The sequence below is a fragment of the Crassostrea angulata genome, chromosome 2 (genome assembly GCF_025612915.1).
Source record: "Crassostrea angulata isolate pt1a10 chromosome 2, ASM2561291v2, whole genome shotgun sequence".
Lineage (NCBI taxonomy): Eukaryota > Metazoa > Mollusca > Bivalvia > Ostreida > Ostreidae > Magallana > Magallana angulata.
In genome coordinates, this window is record NC_069112.1 from 65,915,238 (window position 1) to 65,932,449 (window position 17,212).

The 17,212-nt window shown below is 36.5% G+C and overlaps 2 protein-coding genes and 2 pseudogenes across 2 annotated transcripts; all 4 read right to left on the bottom strand.

Moving 5' to 3' along the window:
• Window positions 1–5,716: 5,716 nt before the first annotated feature.
• Window positions 5,717–6,197, bottom strand: LOC128172797 (uncharacterized). The gene is made up of 2 exons (XM_052838543.1): window positions 5,963–6,197; window positions 5,717–5,824 (listed from the first exon to the last, which is right to left on the bottom strand). Exons 1-2 carry the CDS (start codon window positions 6,155–6,157, stop codon window positions 5,717–5,719), a joined length of 303 nt encoding a protein of 100 aa, XP_052694503.1. The 5' UTR covers window positions 6,158–6,197.
• A 2,413-nt stretch (window positions 6,198–8,610) lies between these two features.
• Window positions 8,611–11,364, bottom strand: LOC128174731 (uncharacterized; annotated as a pseudogene).
• Window positions 11,365–13,033: 1,669 nt separating this feature from the next.
• Window positions 13,034–14,316, bottom strand: LOC128172756 (uncharacterized). Its single transcript, XM_052838509.1, has 5 exons — window positions 14,202–14,316; window positions 13,908–14,051; window positions 13,614–13,823; window positions 13,373–13,437; window positions 13,034–13,121 (listed from the first exon to the last, which is right to left on the bottom strand). Exons 2-5 carry the CDS (start codon window positions 14,046–14,048, stop codon window positions 13,034–13,036), a joined length of 504 nt encoding a protein of 167 aa, XP_052694469.1. The 5' UTR covers window positions 14,049–14,051; window positions 14,202–14,316.
• A 1,099-nt stretch (window positions 14,317–15,415) lies between these two features.
• On the bottom strand, window positions 15,416–16,664 carry LOC128174732 (uncharacterized; annotated as a pseudogene).
• Window positions 16,665–17,212: the final 548 nt, after the last annotated feature.

The window sequence follows — 17,212 nt, forward strand, 5'->3', positions numbered from 1 at the left end:
ATGATATAGAGACTTGGTGAATGAAATTCACTTCGCTGTAAGCGTCAATTCATTATAAGCGTGATCGCTATAACCGTGTTTTACTGTAATCGTTTGCTGTCCGTTGATTGCCCTCATGAAAGACCAGGTGGAAAGGCTTTCAAAAATACCAAACATTCGAGCGGTATATAGAGGTAATAAGACATATGTTTGATAGATATCATAATGTGAACATAACTTGTAAACATGTAAAAAATAGGTTGAATAGAAATAATATTTTTCGCGACATACTGATTGGTCTAATGAGTTTGTACACATTGATGAAAGTGTGGTAATTTTTCCCACTATTTTTAGTGCGGGGGCGAATTCATGGGGCACCGGATGAATACGCCCATGCGCATATATATAGAGAGATAGACAGAGATCGTCTGCAGGACGCACATTTTTGTAAATGCTTGTTGTCATACCTAGAAGTATATAAAAGATATTTAACGCCTACCTGGTAAGTTGTTGCTCATTCCTATCGGTTTCCCCGATTATCTCGCCATCTTAGCGGTGGGATAAATGGCGCTGCGAGCAGGGTCAATTTTTATGTAAGTTGGGAAAATTGAAAATTCAATGCAACGCCGAGACAACGTGGTAGGCGCCATTTTGAAAAATAAATTTTGTATGTGCTAAAAGTAGATTTTAACCTTAATTTCATTGTAGTAAGAATTCTACAAATTCTTGTAAGGTCAGCAAATGATGTACTAGTAAATTATGAATGGGGGAGAGGCTTTGACAGTTCTCCCCGCTATCTTTCGCACCTTATCGCTCACATCGTGGGACTTGGCAGATTTGGTTCCAATTACATTTTAGAATATAAACAGGCTAGGCATTTTCACATTAATCTCTGTTTTAAGTTTTAATTACCTCCATCCGTCCGTGGGAATTTGACATTTTATTTCTATTCAAAAGATATTGTATATTGTATAAGAAATTCTGTCAGTCTTTGTTCAACCTCGCATTGATACACTCATAGAATAAACTGATGCGAAATCATTCGATTGTGTGTAAGAATGATGGAAGCGTGAGATGGTGCGTTGACTATCGTGCACTGAACAAGGTCACAATCAAATACAGTTTTCCTTTGCCACTAATAGAGGAATGTATGGATACTCTATCAGGAAACAAATGGTTTTCGAAGCTTGACGCTAATGCAGCTTACTGGCAAATTAAAATACATCCAGATGATATGAAGAAAACTGACTTCATCACGAAGTATGGACTTCTTGAATTTACGCGGATAGGGTTTGGTTTATGTAACGCCCCTGTAACATTTGCCAGAGCTATCAATTTAGTGTTGCACCGCATTAACTGGAAAATTGCTCTTGCATTCTTAGATGATGTGCTAGTGTTAGGCAAAACTGAACAAGAGCATTTAGACATTTTGCGCCAAGTTTTTGAGCGTTTCCGCAATTTTGGGTTAAAGTTCAAACCTCGCAAATGTGAGCTATTCCGCCCTATAGTAGAGTTTTTAGGGCGCACAGTAAGCAAATATGGTGTTGAGATGGGAGTTCAGTATTTAGAGGCAGTACGGGTATGGCCCATGCCAAAGGATGTCAAAGCAGTAGAAAGATTTGTCGGTTTTGCAAACTATCACAGGAGCTACATTCCTCATTTCTCTAAAATTCCAGCACCATTTTATGATTTGACTGGAAAGAAGGGGTTCCAGTGGGAAGCGGAACAACAAGAAGCATTTGATAAGCTGATTAGTTTACTGCTCAAGCCACCAGTGTTAGCAATACCAACAAGCGCAGGACATTTTATTCTTGACACAGACGCCTCAGATTTTGCTGTTGGCGGAGAGTTAAGTCAGATTCAAGATGGACAGGAGAGAACAATAGGCTATGAAAGCGCAGTTGCAGGAGGTGGTGAACAGGGTTTCACACTTTTTGGGGCTTGACAGCCCAAGTAGTGGACTGATTGTCGGGATAAGCCAAGGCAGAATCGGCCATGTGGCTCTTCTAGTCCATCCAAGATTGATGGTAATGGGGATTAACATTGCTGTTAAGAAGGGGAGATGGGATACCTATTTTTGTCGCTCTAGATCAGATATCTCTGTGTCGAAAGAGGAAATTCAGAAGCCAGAAGAGGAGGGTCACCGTGTGCCGGTGAAAGCGGAACTACCCGCTAGTGACCCCCCTCTGTTAGTGATCCACCTGAGTTGCCTGGTCTTAAATAAATGGGGAATGAAAGATTCCCAATTTAATCATGCAGTCAATGCGGAAGCCCACACGTGCAAACGAGCTATACAGAAAAAGGGTTTTGCGTGACAATGATGCACCATTGTAATAAGTCAGTTTTTTGTTAAGATATATAGGGCACAAATGATGTTTCTTAAGTATGAACATATGATATAATAAAGGTGGTCTCATAAAGATGATGATTTGTCTCAGTGAGCTTTGTATTTGTAATCAGTGATCAACTATGTTTATAAAAGGGTTTTGTGTATAATGTCACCCCTTATAAAAATTGGAACCCAATGTAGAGGTGGTTATGATTGTTAATGTATTACAATTAGCATTCACTTAAACTGCTTGTTAGCTTTCAAAAACTTGTTTATCATATTTGAAATTAACCCATGTTTTTTTTTTCATCTGAAGTTTGTGTAATATAGCGCATTGCAAATATGTGCGATTTTTCTTCATCATGATGCATCAACATTGGGTTTTTTGTGTCACCCGACAAAAAAGTTTCTGTATTTTAGAAAATTAGTACTGTTAAACATGTTAAAGTAGAGATAAAAGAAAAATATATATCGATGCTCCGATCGTATTTCTTTGATATGCTCATATATGCATGTTAAAGATTGAATTATAGCTAAGTTCTTTGTAAAACACATTACTGACAGTTTGTCAGGGAAGATAGCAAGTGTCAGGGTTAGGGGCCCGAATAGAGCCGACCTGTCCTTGAAACTTGTACATCTATAATATTAGCAGAAGTTATGTTTTCCTCCTTCATTGCCAATCATTTGTTAATCTTGATTCATTCTTGATTTACCCAAAGTAGGGACATATGATATTAAATATAAATCTAATTAGTGATTGAGAAAAATTGTTTGCCTTTTAATTTTGCATTGACAAGCAAAGAAGCGACTGGACTCATTTACACATTACATGTTCTTTTGTTTCTGTTCATTCTTCCTGCTGTTAATTTCTAAGCGTTTCCTCACCTCTAGAGGAGTTTTTCTGGCTGTTATTTTTGCTTCCTCTAGAGTTTTTGCATGCGATATGTGCAAGTGTGAAGCAAGATACTCCATTCTGAACGAAAATACCTCGCAGCCTCCGATAGGACATTTGCTCATACTCACGTCATCTTTGTGTTTCTGGTTCTTGTGTCTTTTCAGATTCCTTAAGTTAGCGAAAGTCACTGGACACTCGGTACAACGTACTATCCCTTTTTCATAACGTTATCAATGTAGTAATCTTCTTAACTTCTTGGTTTGTTTACTGATCTTCCCGTCCTCGTAATCTGATACTTTTTGCTTGTTGAGCCCGATCTTATTTTTGCGTCCTTGCCCGATTGAAATTCAGCGTTTGTGACCGACTCTAATTTGGCGCCTGCGCCGGATCCTAATTCAGTGTCGGTGGCCGGTTTAGGTTGTTCTGCTCTAATTTATTATTCTGCTGTTTTTCACTGTTTGCTATTTCTATTTTCAAAATTTGTTTTTGGTGCTACTTCTGAATCTTTGTTTTGGAAATCATTTAAATGAGGCAATTCTACCTGCTCTTCACTTTCGTTTTCTGGATAAAACCAATTTACCTTATTTTCCCCTCTATATGGTTTTAGATTATCTGCATGTACGACAATAGATGTCAAACTTTTCTTGTGCTGGATTTCATAAAGTATACTGCTTAATTCTTTTAGTCATAATCCACGGACCATTCCAATTTCTACTTTTTTCTGTTTTCTTCATAAAGCATTTATTTTCTGGTTTCTCCATACCATGTCTCCCACTTGATAATTTTTCTCTTTGACATTTAGATCATACTGTTGGTTTTGTCTTTCAGAAGATTTGTGTAGGCATTTACAAAATCATGTGTGTCAATTAGCCTGTTTTTCAAATTTTTAGCATAATCTGTTCTAAGCTCGAACTTTTCTGTAATGTTTTCAGACAAAATATCTAAGGGTAACTTCATTTCTATGTTAAACACCATTTAGTGCGGTGTCACTCAAGTACTTAATGGGGTGTCGCGTTGCATGCATGGCGATATAGTCTAAATGAAGGTACCAGTCTTGCTGATTTGTTTTTATGCATTTAGACAGCAAGTCTAAAATTGTTTTATTCATTCGTTCAACCATGCCATCAGATTGTGGGTGGAACGGTGTTGTCCTAGTTTTGTTTATCTGTAAAGTTTGCATACTTCTGTGAAAAGCTCGCTTTCATATTGTCGTCCTTGATCGGAATGTATCACACTCGGTCAACAATAGCGTTTAACCCAAGCTCTAAATAATATATCAGCTACGGTCTCCGCAAGCATGTTTTCCATCGGGTAAGCTTCTGTAAGCTTCCTGAAGTAATCGCCGATTACTAAAATGTACCGATGCTTCCTGTCTGTCGTGGGAAAGGGTCCAGCAATATCTGTTGCGATTCTTTCAAACGGGCCCCCACATTGCATTTCTTCAATAAATGGCGCTTTCTGTAGGAGGGGTTTTTGCGCTCCTCACATACTTCGCATTTTTGTACATATTCTTTGGCATCATGTATCATTCCCCACCAGAAGAATGGACATAATTGTGATTTTCGATATTTTTTTAATACCGAGATGAACAGATATTTTTGAGATATGCAGGTGCCACATTGTGGTTTTTACAACTGATTTAGGGGCACATATTCTCCATCTGCATGTATTGTCTTCCCATAAAATGCAAAGGAAACCATTTTTAATTTCCAGAATCTCCCATCTTGCAATCCAAAACTTGAATTCTGGGCTTTCAGCAGTGATGTCGGGGTTTTGTGGTTTTTCGGCTCCTTTAATTTCAAAATTTTCCCTAAAACGTTGTCATCCTCTTAGCATGGCATAATGTCGTGAGACGAGTGAATACTGTCAATATTTATTGGCATGTATATGCAAGTATACACACACCTTAGAATACACAGGTCAAACTAAGACTTCGGAGAGGAGTCTGGTCTGTTCCATGTACATGTGGTCAGGGTCTGTATATCTATCTGTATTAATAGCACATTTCTCTGTTTGGTTTTAAAAACAAACTATACGCAGCAGTAATCCCCATTAATCTGTCATATCCGTATTTGTATACCACCCTGGTATTCATTGACGAATCCATCTGATCTAACGTATGAAGAGGTGGTGTCATTGACACATGTTAAAACCTGTTTACACACCAGTAAGCTTTATCATTAAAACATATGACCTTTTTTACACTTAAAGGTTTTCTTTAAATATTCCTTAATAAAAACAAAACAAGAAAGTTTTTTTTCAAAATGCTGTGATCTATTTCAAATGTCATAAACACAACACATATCCCTGGTCATCTGAAAAAGAGAATTGAAAAATTTAATCAGAATAATAGTATAGTGAAAGCATCAAATGAAATACAATCAGAATAATTATTTTAAGCGAAGGTCCTATATGCCCCCCCCCCCAAATAAAAAATTGAAAAAAATAACCCAACAAAACTAACTTAGACACTTAATTATAAGTTGTAATAATAATGGTTTAGAGTACTTATTTTATGAGGACCTGGAGCGCGTGTTTGCGCTAGAAGGGGAGTTGTCCGTTTCCTCCACGTCGCTTGGTTGCCCACTTCTTCCTTTAGTGGTCATTTCCACCTCTTCGATCTAAAACAATATTCTATCATATATTCTGTGTTTTATAACCATAAATATTACGTGTACCATTTCTACTGATATTTACATAATGTATGATCAAGTAAGATATATAACTATCTAATGAATTTTAATTAAAATATCATTCACCTTCAGGCCACCTCCGCTGAGGGCGGGTTGTGAAGAGATCCGGGACCGGGACCCCTCCTCCAGTCGACACTCTTCCTTGGAGCGCGGACGCCTCCGCATTGGCGCCCGGCACTGAACATTGTAGTGCCTGAGGAATGCGCGCAGTGAGCACCCCAAAATTATTACCGCTACAAAGGTGAGCGCCGCCACACCCATGTTATAAGCTTCAGTTACTAAAATAATATCAAAATAAAACAATGTTTAGAGAGGGGAAAATGTTGGGTTTTTTGTTGTTGTTATTTAATAAAATGATATTGTAAATGCCTTCTCTTTATTTTTTAATTTAAGAGTTAATTTATAATTTAAATGCTATTATTGTTTGACATGACTATTTCTTTAAAAATAAATCGCTATATATTCTGTATTTTCTAATATTGCCATTTCTCTGAATAATCACCCCCCCCCCTTTTTTTTGTTTTTACAAGAATACCTCACACATTTACTTACATGGATATGAACTACCGGATCATGCAACTTCACCTCATGCAATGCAAATGTAGTAATGATAAAAAAAAAATAAATAAAAAAACAGTTTATAAATCATGCATTGTACGAAAAGAAAACATGCAATCAAACAATATAACTTTTACTTGTTGTAAAAAGTGTAATCTAAGAAATCGTTGCGAAAATTTTGAAACCAATTTATTTCATGGTATTAAAACGGAAAAACAAATTTGTCAGAGATAATTTTCTTTTGATTTCGCTTGATTTTATAAAACCACACGCATGCTGATACAAAAGGAAATACTGCCAACAACCACAAGAAGTAAAGTTTGTCAAATTGTGTACTTTTTTAAGGTATGTGTCGCTGTCTCTTTTTCGATGGGTCGTTGTACCTGGCTGGGTGGTATCCGTTACGTTCTCTGTCGACGGAGTATGTTCTACGTGACTATCAGTATTGATGTTGACGGAATGTGATATATTAAAAATGTTAGTCTGCGTGTAATGTGCACTGTGTGGCCGGATAATGGTGGGTCGAGTAGACAGTGTACTGCTGTCTGCGGTGCGTGTATGATGTGATGTAGTGATGTCTGATGTCAAAGTATGCGGGGTACTGATATGGATTGTACGTGTGGAATTAATGTTGGTAAATGGGGTCGCTTTGACAGTTTGAGGGTATGTACGTGTTGAAATGGTGTGTTGTACGGTCGACTGGTCTGAGACATGTTGACTTATGGAGGGTTGAATAGAGGACGTATCTGCTAAAAATTGAATATCAAAAAACAAAAATCAATTTCTAGGTGTATCTGCACCCGAGAAAATATTCAACAAATAAAAAATAAAACAAGATCAATAACTTCAATCATGCACATACTTACACATTGCCGGCATCGTTGCGGTGGTTGTGCGTCTATCGGGAACAAAAAACACCATTATTAATTATAACAATAGCTAATAACTTTAAAGATATGTGTATTTTCCGCTTCCTTTATTTTGAGTTAAAAAAATATTTTAAGATTATTACCAGGGCACACAGGCCGTTCGTTGACAAATCTGCAAGCCATTGCGAATGACAAAATGTGATGCGATCGGCAAATAATTGTGCTTATTCATTGGATAAAAGTGACAGGGGCGGCGATCCTGGACACCATGCTTAGTCCTTTACTCACGAATATGTAAGATGCCTACTTATATAGGTATAGGTATCTTACACATTTATGAGCAGAGGCCAATGCATGCAAGCACCAGTGCATTACATCGGCATAAGAAAATTTCGATGATGTCCATACCAATTTTACTTTTACTCTAATCTCAGCAAGATTCGCCAAAACGGAAAAAAACGTGTGTCAAAACATTTCAGTCTCGACGAACTTAACCTCGCTGAGATTACCAAATACTTTTACTCTTTCAATGAATGTACATGTGGGTCAAACCTGGACAGATCGCTTTTGCTGGCGTCGAGTCATCTTCCTCCATCTATGATGAGAATTATTCAGCTGTAATATCAAAAGATGTGATTGGTCTGCCCAAGAGAGCGTCAACGTTCGCATTATGTGACTCGACTATCCTTTATCTGAGCTCTAGCAACTTTTATGTCTTTTCAGCGTTCAAAATTAAATCCACGTTTCCTCCGCATTGCCGAAAACCGAACCGACATTTATGTCGTAAAATAAGATTGTTGGGTTAAATTAACTTTTATTATCATTTATGTTCATGTTTTATTTTAAAAAGAAACTATGAAATCCTTTCCACAATACATTTTATTGCTAAATACCTTAGAATTGAACCAACAGATTTAACGACTGCGAATTGGTTTATGTCATTCGGAGTTCCGCGGTAATTTCTAAATCGTGAGTCATATACTTCCTTAAGTTATAAAGCACATGCTAATGTTGGTGTATGAATTTAATAAAAAAATACCAATTGGAAATTCTTTTTGTGCCATCACTTTTTGTTCAAATTTAGAATAAAAACTTCAAACTTTGGGGTGCTAATTTCAGCAATATATTGATACAATTTTGATATTGCTATGTACAAAAGCCAATGTTCAAACATGTTTGAAAATGATTTGCAAATTAATTCGATCAAATTAAATAATTAATGCAGAAAATTGAAATTGTTCAACACAAGTATAATGCCATAAAAGGGAGATAATCCCTTTCAAAATATCAAATTGGTTCCCAGCAACACTCAGTGGCAATGTTTGCATTTCCAGGGATTTCCTGCGATGGTCTTGTATGCCTGTATGGAAATCCCTGCACAACTTCGATGATACCATTGCTGGCATGCATCGCAGGAAAGCCAAAGGAGGCCTCTTCTCCATTTCTTCCCACAAGTGGCACAAAGGTCCTTAAAAAAGAAACCATATTTTACTAATTTGACACACTCTCATCTAAATCAGCATTTAAATCAAATCCTATGTTTTTCACTTATTTGATTTCTCTATTTTAATTATTTAATCTATTCAATTACATGAGTACCTCCAAGTAAAGGCACTAAAGATAAAAATTAAGATTGATACGCTCGGAATAAATTATTTATGATGACATAAGGTTTCATTTATAATAGAATTTCTACATAGTTCGCCATATACACACATTCCTATATTTTATAACTATACTGAGTACACGACTAAAATGAATAAAATCAATAACAACATTTTCTGATAAGCCAATTAAACTCTGCTTTATTATATACTTATGTATGGAATAAGATATCATTCTTTTAAGTCATGTATTCAGTCCGAGGTGTGGTAAAATCTAATAAAGCCTGAAGGGCTTTATGCTAGATTCGACCATGCTTTAACCAAAATTATCACCTCATAATAATGACACTTTATTACTTGGTTATATTTCCAATTTCTACGCTTAAAAACAACATTTGAAAAGCTCTATGATTTTATGTAGCACATGCAATGTATTACTATGCGGCGCAGCCAATACCATTTCTCGCTTATACTATAGGACATGCCCATGTTGCTCATCTTTTATGAAATTATTAGGCTATAGGGTTCAAAATTGATTTGTAATGTTATCACTGACAAAGACAGTTGAAAATATAAATATTGTATAAATAGGCTTTTAGAATGTGTTTACATTCAATAGTGATCTCTCACATTAAATCGATCTAAACATTCAATATGTTAGTGCAAACATTAGCATCCTTACACTCATCGGTACCCTCTGAACAGATTCCAGAGGCAGTCTGGGTGGGGTGGGGAGGGGAGGGGGGGCTCATCTGCCTGAGGTCCTTCTAATGGGGTACCCATGTCCACTGTCATATTCTCCATCATTTCAATAAATGGTGGTGTTGGGAAATCATTGGAGATGACCATAAACTAATATTGAGAAAAGTAAAAAAGTTAAATATTTATGCTTTCAAATTTGAGCATTATGCTATATATCATACTGCGAGAAGGTAAATATAATCTAAAAACGGACACTACTATCCAGCCCTCTGAACTAAGAGGAAAAAACTGGGGTCTATTCTGAACAGAGTACCACACTAGATAACTGAACAATTGGGTTTCTTTTTTAAGTCATGAATCAATTGCAAAAAAATTTGATTGAATGATTATAATTTCCAATCATGTTACCATTGCCCTCAATCTCTGGGAAGGTTGTTTTCTTCACTCTAGTTTCTTCAACTTCATCATCTGATTCTACCAAAACAGAACAGGCACGTAGCATCAGGGGGGGCCAGGGGGGCCTCCCCCCCCCCCCCACTTTTTCTCGCAGCAACAAATTTTTTAAAATTAACATATAAAAAAAAGAAGTATAATGGAGATGGCCCCCCAACTTTTTTGGAAGATAGTAAAAAATTTGTATAAAAATTAGGAAATGAGTAGTCAAATTGAAGTTACCCCCCCCCCCCCCCCCCCCCGGATTAGGAATTTCATGATTTGGAGGGAAAATTTTTTTGGTATGGAAGAATTTTTATTTGAAGTATAGTTGAGTCCACCCCCCCCCCCCCCCCCCCCCCCCCCCACGGATTAGGATTTTGAAGATTTGTGGAAAATTTAAATTTCCCTTTTTTTGCTTGTCAAGATTTTTTGGATGGGTCTGGCCCTCCCCACTTTCAAAAACGATGCTACGTGCCTGCAAAAAAAAATGGATATCAATGATTTGTACACGCTTTGCTATTAGTAAAAAAAATGTGCAATATCAAGGAGTTGTATGAAAAATCTCAAAATTATATTATTTTCAATAAAATAGAATTCCTCTGAAAGAGCTCATCATAAGAACAAATGCATAACAAAGTCAATGTACACTACTTCTTATAAGATCATCATAAGGAAACTTGAGACTGCTCTATAATATGGTTTGTGTATCTCTTTTAAATTACAAGCTGACCATGATGTAATGTATCGCACTATAAAGCAAACAATGAATCTCTGTTAGGAATTACCTGAGGTAAGGCATAGAATGGTGTCTTGAAATAGAACACCTATGGGGATTTTCGCCACCTTCCTCACTTTCCCCATAATCCTCCCCGATTTGTTAATCTCTGCCCAGGTTTGTTTTATAGGATTGTAATCACATCAGGAACTGCAAGGTTCAATGCTGTGGCTGCTCTGGCCTTGTCCAGCAGGACAGAGTCCTCCAAACATCTGAGGATGTCTTTTTTTCTCCTAGAAAATTGAAATGTAATGTAAGAGAAGGTGGATATGTTTGGATAAATATGGCAGATATAATCATTCCTTTTAAAGTGTATTTCATATTTCTAGTTATATGACCTCTGAATATTTAAAGACATGAATTCACATGTTGGCACAACTCTCCAAGGTCTTTCAACATGCGATTTGCTGCTTGGGATGGTTGATGGTTTAAAGTTGAGTTTTTTTCATGGTAGGGCAGCAACACATCCTTGACATAGGCCCTGACTTCCTGCCAAAAGTGCCCTTTGGCTGTAACCTCCAGCATCAATAAGAAAATAAATGCATTAATTTCCTGTCTTTAATATATTTTCTCATGTTCAGCTTTTAACGAGGCCGACTTTAATTTTCACTGCCTGTGTTTTTGCCTTATAAAAAAAATTGCAATTTATCTTCAGAAAAATACTGTTCGAAATAATTTTTAAAAAGTAAAACAAATCAAGGTACTTTATACTTTTGTTCTTAGATTCTCTTTTACTTCTTCACATCTCTGAAAAGAACAAGAATAGAATTCCTGGGTCCCCCGCCGGTCAAACTGTCTAGTATCGAGTCCATCGACCAAGGCTGATTTAGGAACTTGACCAAGGTATTAGTGGTATAAACATTTAGTATAAATCTAATGAAAATCCGTCAAAATTTGTAGGCATGAGAGCGCTTACAAGGCTAATTTTCGGATAAACTGGAGTCATTATTGTGGTCAAAGTCCCATAACTCCAACAAAAAGGATCGACCAATGCTGATTTTCGAACTTGACCAAAGTATTATTGATATAAACATTTGGTATAAATCTAATGAAAATCCGTCAAAATTTGTAGGCATGAGATCGCTTACAAGGCCAATTTTTGGATAAAACGGAGTCATTATTGCGGTCAAAGTCCCATAACTCCAACAAAAAGTATCGACCAATGCTGATTTTCGAACTTGACCAAGGTAATAGTGGTATATACATTTGGTATAAATTTAATGAAAATCTGTCAAAATTTGTAGGCATGAGAGCGCTTACAAGGTCAATTTTTGGATAAAACAGAGTCATTATTGCGGTCAAAGTCCCATAACTCCAACAAAAAGTATCAATCAATGCCGATTTTCGAACTTGACCAAGGTAATAGTAGTATAAACATTTGGTATAAATTTAATGAAAATCCGTCAAAATTTGTAGGCATGAGAGCGCTTACAAGGTCAATTTTTGGATAAAACAGAGTCATTATTGCGGTCAAAGTCTCATAACTCCAACAAAAAGCATCGACTAATGCTGATTTTCGAACTTGACCAAGGTAATAGTGGTATATACATTTGGTATAAATTTAATGAAAATCCGTCAAAATTTGTAGGCATGGGAGCGCTTACAAGGTCAATTTTTGGATAAAACGGAGTCATTATTACGGCCAAAGTCCCATAACTCCAACAAAACGTATCGACCAATGCTGATTTTCGAACTTGACCAAGGTAATAGTAGTATAAACATTTGGTATAAATTCAATGAAAATCCGTCAAAATTTGTAGGCATGAGAGCGCTTACAAGGTCAATTTTTGGATAAAACAGAGTCATTATTGTGGTCAAAGTCTCATAACTCCAACAAAAAGTATCAACCAATGCTGATTTTCGAACTTGACCAAGGTAATAGTGGTATATACATTTGGTATAAATTTAATGAAAATCCGTCAAAATTTGTAGGCATGAGAGCGCTTACAAAAAAGTGTGACGGACGGACACACGGACGCACGGACACACGGACGCACGGACGGACGCCCGGCATTTCTATGTCCCCGCACCGTGTTGCGGCGGGGGACAAAAAAAAGTATTTAAAACCAATTTGCTAATTGATAGGAAAAAAAGATATGTCAAGATATGTCAAACAGATTGATAAACTGATAAATAAAATTCACTTGAACTTGCATATCACAAATTTCGCTGTTGTGTTTCATCCCCACCACGTCTACAAACTTGAATTTCCCCCAGGGAAAATCTTCGCCAGGTTGTTCTTGGATATTGTAAACATGTGATCCTGGATTTCGATGAGATTGCTACAATAAATTGGTAATTTTAAACGTCAATGTTGTCAGTAAAAGTTTAAACTATAAAAAATTACGTCAATATATGTAACCTTAAAAATCAGACAATAATAAAAAAGATAATAATGATGATAATAGTTATAATATAAGCAAAAGAATAAAACTAATTAATGCACTAAACACCAGCAATATTCTTATAGTCTATAAGAACGGGAAATGCAATTTAAAAAAAATAAAACGAAAGAAAAAACCTTAAGTAATACCTGGTAAACGATACCGATTGCACCACCCCTTCAAAATGTTCCATCAACTCCGCGCTTTCGTAAGTCTGAAATTATAGACCAATATCAATAGATATAACAGTGTGCTCAAAATTCAAAATAACATTTGCTTATGAAGATATTTTTTTTTACAGTATTTCAATTTCATCCTTTTAGAAATATAGAATTTATTTGATTTTCAAGTAATGTTTGTCTAAATGGATTGATTTTACATCCATTTTACCTCAAACTTTGTTAGGGGTGTAGAAGAATAACAACGCTGTTTGTTAAAGTCGTTACTGGGGACTATATTCTGTACGATGTACAGCTCCCCAGTAACGACTTCAAGATATGTGTCCTTACCCCAGAGGGTAAGGAGAGCAGATCTGCCCTCCATTGCCAACTGCACCTCTCTCCGCCTTGACCCGGTAGAAACTACACCGGTCTCACCAATCTGAATTTGAAATCAAATATGAATATATTATGTACGCTTGTACATACTCAAAAAGACATCGATGCACATTATTTATACACTTACACTTTTTACTTGGACCGGACCAAGGCAGAGTCTCGTGCAGTTAGCCAACGAGGATGCTTCAGCCATAGTGAATGTAGGAGAAGAAAAGAAATTTGTCCTCATTTTCTTCTCATCTTCTGTCAACTCAAACAGGGTGTCCATGATCTACAAAAAAATATCCAAAAAAAATTCACAATTTTCCTATAATTCATATAGATATACATAGTGGGAGTGTGTATTTGTGTTTATTTTGATATGTTTTTAATTTAAACTATAAGGACGTAAATTAAAAACAAAACCAAAAAAGCAACCTACGATTGAGTCAGCCTTAAGTTCGATGCCGAAGGTAGGGTGGCACGTGGCATTTACGAGCCTATAATGCCTCCCCGGCTTCAGGGACTCGATAAGCGTTTTCTTGAACGTGGAAATGTTTTTGGTTGTTGTCTCCCCCTGGACAATAGCCGGAACGCAGTATTTCAAACTCCTTCCAGACTTTTCGTAACGGCTTTTAATTGTCATGAAGAACATACACTCCGAGATTCTGAAATTCATAAAATAAATGCTATGAATGAATAGAAAAAAATATTCATTTATTGATACAGTTTGGATGTAAATTATGCCTTCTCAGGCAAAAAAGTCACCAAAAGACAACACAACAATTATACGAGGAAAACGCAAAGTTGTGAAATACTGATCAAACATATATCAGACTGATAAAGACAAGCGTCAATACTAAATGAATTAAACATACAAACTTATTATATATAACGCATTTGTTTGCATACTCACCCGTTTATAAATTAAGTAAATAGTTATATAGAAAAAAGATACCAGCACGTTTTAACAACAACTCTTACTTTTTTTGTAGCCTGGTCCTCTATACTTTCGTTTCTTCAGGGAGCCGGAATAAATTTAACAGGTTTACCGTGCAATATATGTTTACATGTAAAAAGTGCTGACTTGGCAATTCTTAACCTTAAACTGTTAAAGGGTTTATTTTTATTGGCCAGTTGGATGAAACAGTAGTTTCTGATTGGTAGTTACCAATCGCGCTATTAGTTGTGTTCGAATGGATCTTTGTGAATGACATTCATGCTACGCGTGCTTACGTGGACAAGTGCTGAGTAAACACTTATAGACCTGAACATCTTGTTTTCTTGTTTGAGTAAACGCGATGAATGAATTGGCAAAATAAATGACCGCTGTAGCGGGCTGTTTTTCCCCCACTGATTTCTATGAAATCTAAGAATGTAATACACATATTTATGTACATATAGCAATGACATATTAACTTTGCTTTGTAATATTTTACATATCCACTATTTTATATCAAAATCGAAACCACAATGGCCACATTTTTAAGTTACAAATTCCTTCATGAATAAACATTGCATGATAAATGGATAGATATGCAGTCACCATGGCGCATTTGGTTAAGCGTCGCCGCTGCAATACAAGGGTCGTGAGTTCGAGTCCCGTCCCGAACATGAACAGTATAAAGAAACAGGTTCTTACAATTGGTGTCTTTTTTATTCTGAATCAGAGTTTGCGGAGTGGTATCCTCTGTACAGTCCATTTGATTCCGGGAATCGTTCCTTCACTGTTTTACACACACAGGAAGGGACTAGCACTCGTCTCCTGGCTCCCAAGCGACCATGCTGCCAAAGAAAAAAATTCCTATAGGCTTGGTTTCTGAAGGTCGAGTTCCTTTAGTTGGGTTCCTAATTGAACTGATAGCTCCAATACAAAATGTTAGCAAGTTCCAGCACATCATGCCTAAAACACAGATTTTAAAATTGTTTTGAGGTAATGCACAGCAGTCCACAGCAGATGTTCATTCCTGGATCAGTTAATACTATACATTTTCCACATGAACATCCTGGAACATTTGAATTGGAGCTACCAACATCACCAAGATCACCAATCACAGGTTCTACTCTATGCTGTCCTATAATAAAGTGTCGCATGACCTCAGGCTCTGCTATTGCAGCTGATCTGAGGCACCTGCGTAACTCTCCCTCGGACTGATTTCGTGAACTGTTTGCTGCATAGGGATGAATGCATTGACCTGACTGTTCCAAAATAATCATGCAAATCAGGAAGTGTGTCACTATCTGATTCATGAAAGGTCACATACTCTGAAGTGTGGAATCCAGAAGCACCAGGGATATCTTCCTGTGATGGTAGATGAGGGTTTGCAGATGTGCAAAGACCTGAAGGTCCTGGAATTTCAGACTTGTTGGATGTCATGTTAGATGCCTTAATGGTGTGTTCACCTAAAGGGCTAGATATAACAGGATCTAATACAAAACGACATTCAAACTGCTGCTTGGACGCGGAGAGCAACATTTCAAAGATTTGTCGACCATTGCTGCTTTTCCCTGAATACTGCTGTCATCATCTGATGAATCCGATTCTTCTGGAAGAGGAATTGGTTTCAAGTGTTTCTGTTTATGACTTTTCCTGTTTTCATTTCTCTTTAGTTTTTTGGACTGATTTTTATTTTTTTTGTTTTGTAAACAAATTATACCAGAGATTTTTCTTGTTAGTTTTTTTTAAAACAATTCTCCGATAGTTACCTTGTCATCGAAAGGTTGAGATCTGAAGTCAGCCACGTCAAATTCTAGCTCCTCTTCTCGGTCCTTCGATGATAATCCTTCCTGAAAAAACTTTGCTCTCTCTAAAAGATCTGTTTTTGTGAAACGTTTTTGCCCAAAAATGTCAGAGTTTTCGAAATGCTTTTACCCCATTTTTATCGTTCTTCATCTTTAACGGCATTGCTGTTTCCTTTCAATGTTTTACGTCTGTTATCCTTATTATTTTCTTCCTCACTCTCTGTTCTTGGTGATTCATCTTTTGAAGATCGCGTGTGCAGTTTTTTCTTTAACTTCTGTAGCAGAGATTTTTTTTTTATTTCCCGCCTTGGGATATGTCGATATGACTTTTGTACAAAGCCAGCGAACTGATCATCTGTTTCCAAATTTGACGATGTATTTCGATAGATCTTCGTTGCTCATTTCTGTTATTAAATCTTTATCAATATGTAATCAGAAACAAATTATTTAACAATGATCTACAGAATGATTAAAGTCATACATGTAGTCATTAAATACCAGTACATAAGAGCAAAATTTAACTCATTTGATACATAGCTGAGTAGTTCTTTATAAAAAAAAAAAAATTTTTACCAGGTATGCTATTGTAATTTCACCCTGTCCCACGGTTTTGCCATCCACCATCAAAACTTGCTTGCAGCTACAAATTGAAAATAAAAAAAATCTGGGTTAAAGAGTGTTTCCCAACTGACTATCTTAGATAAGTTGATT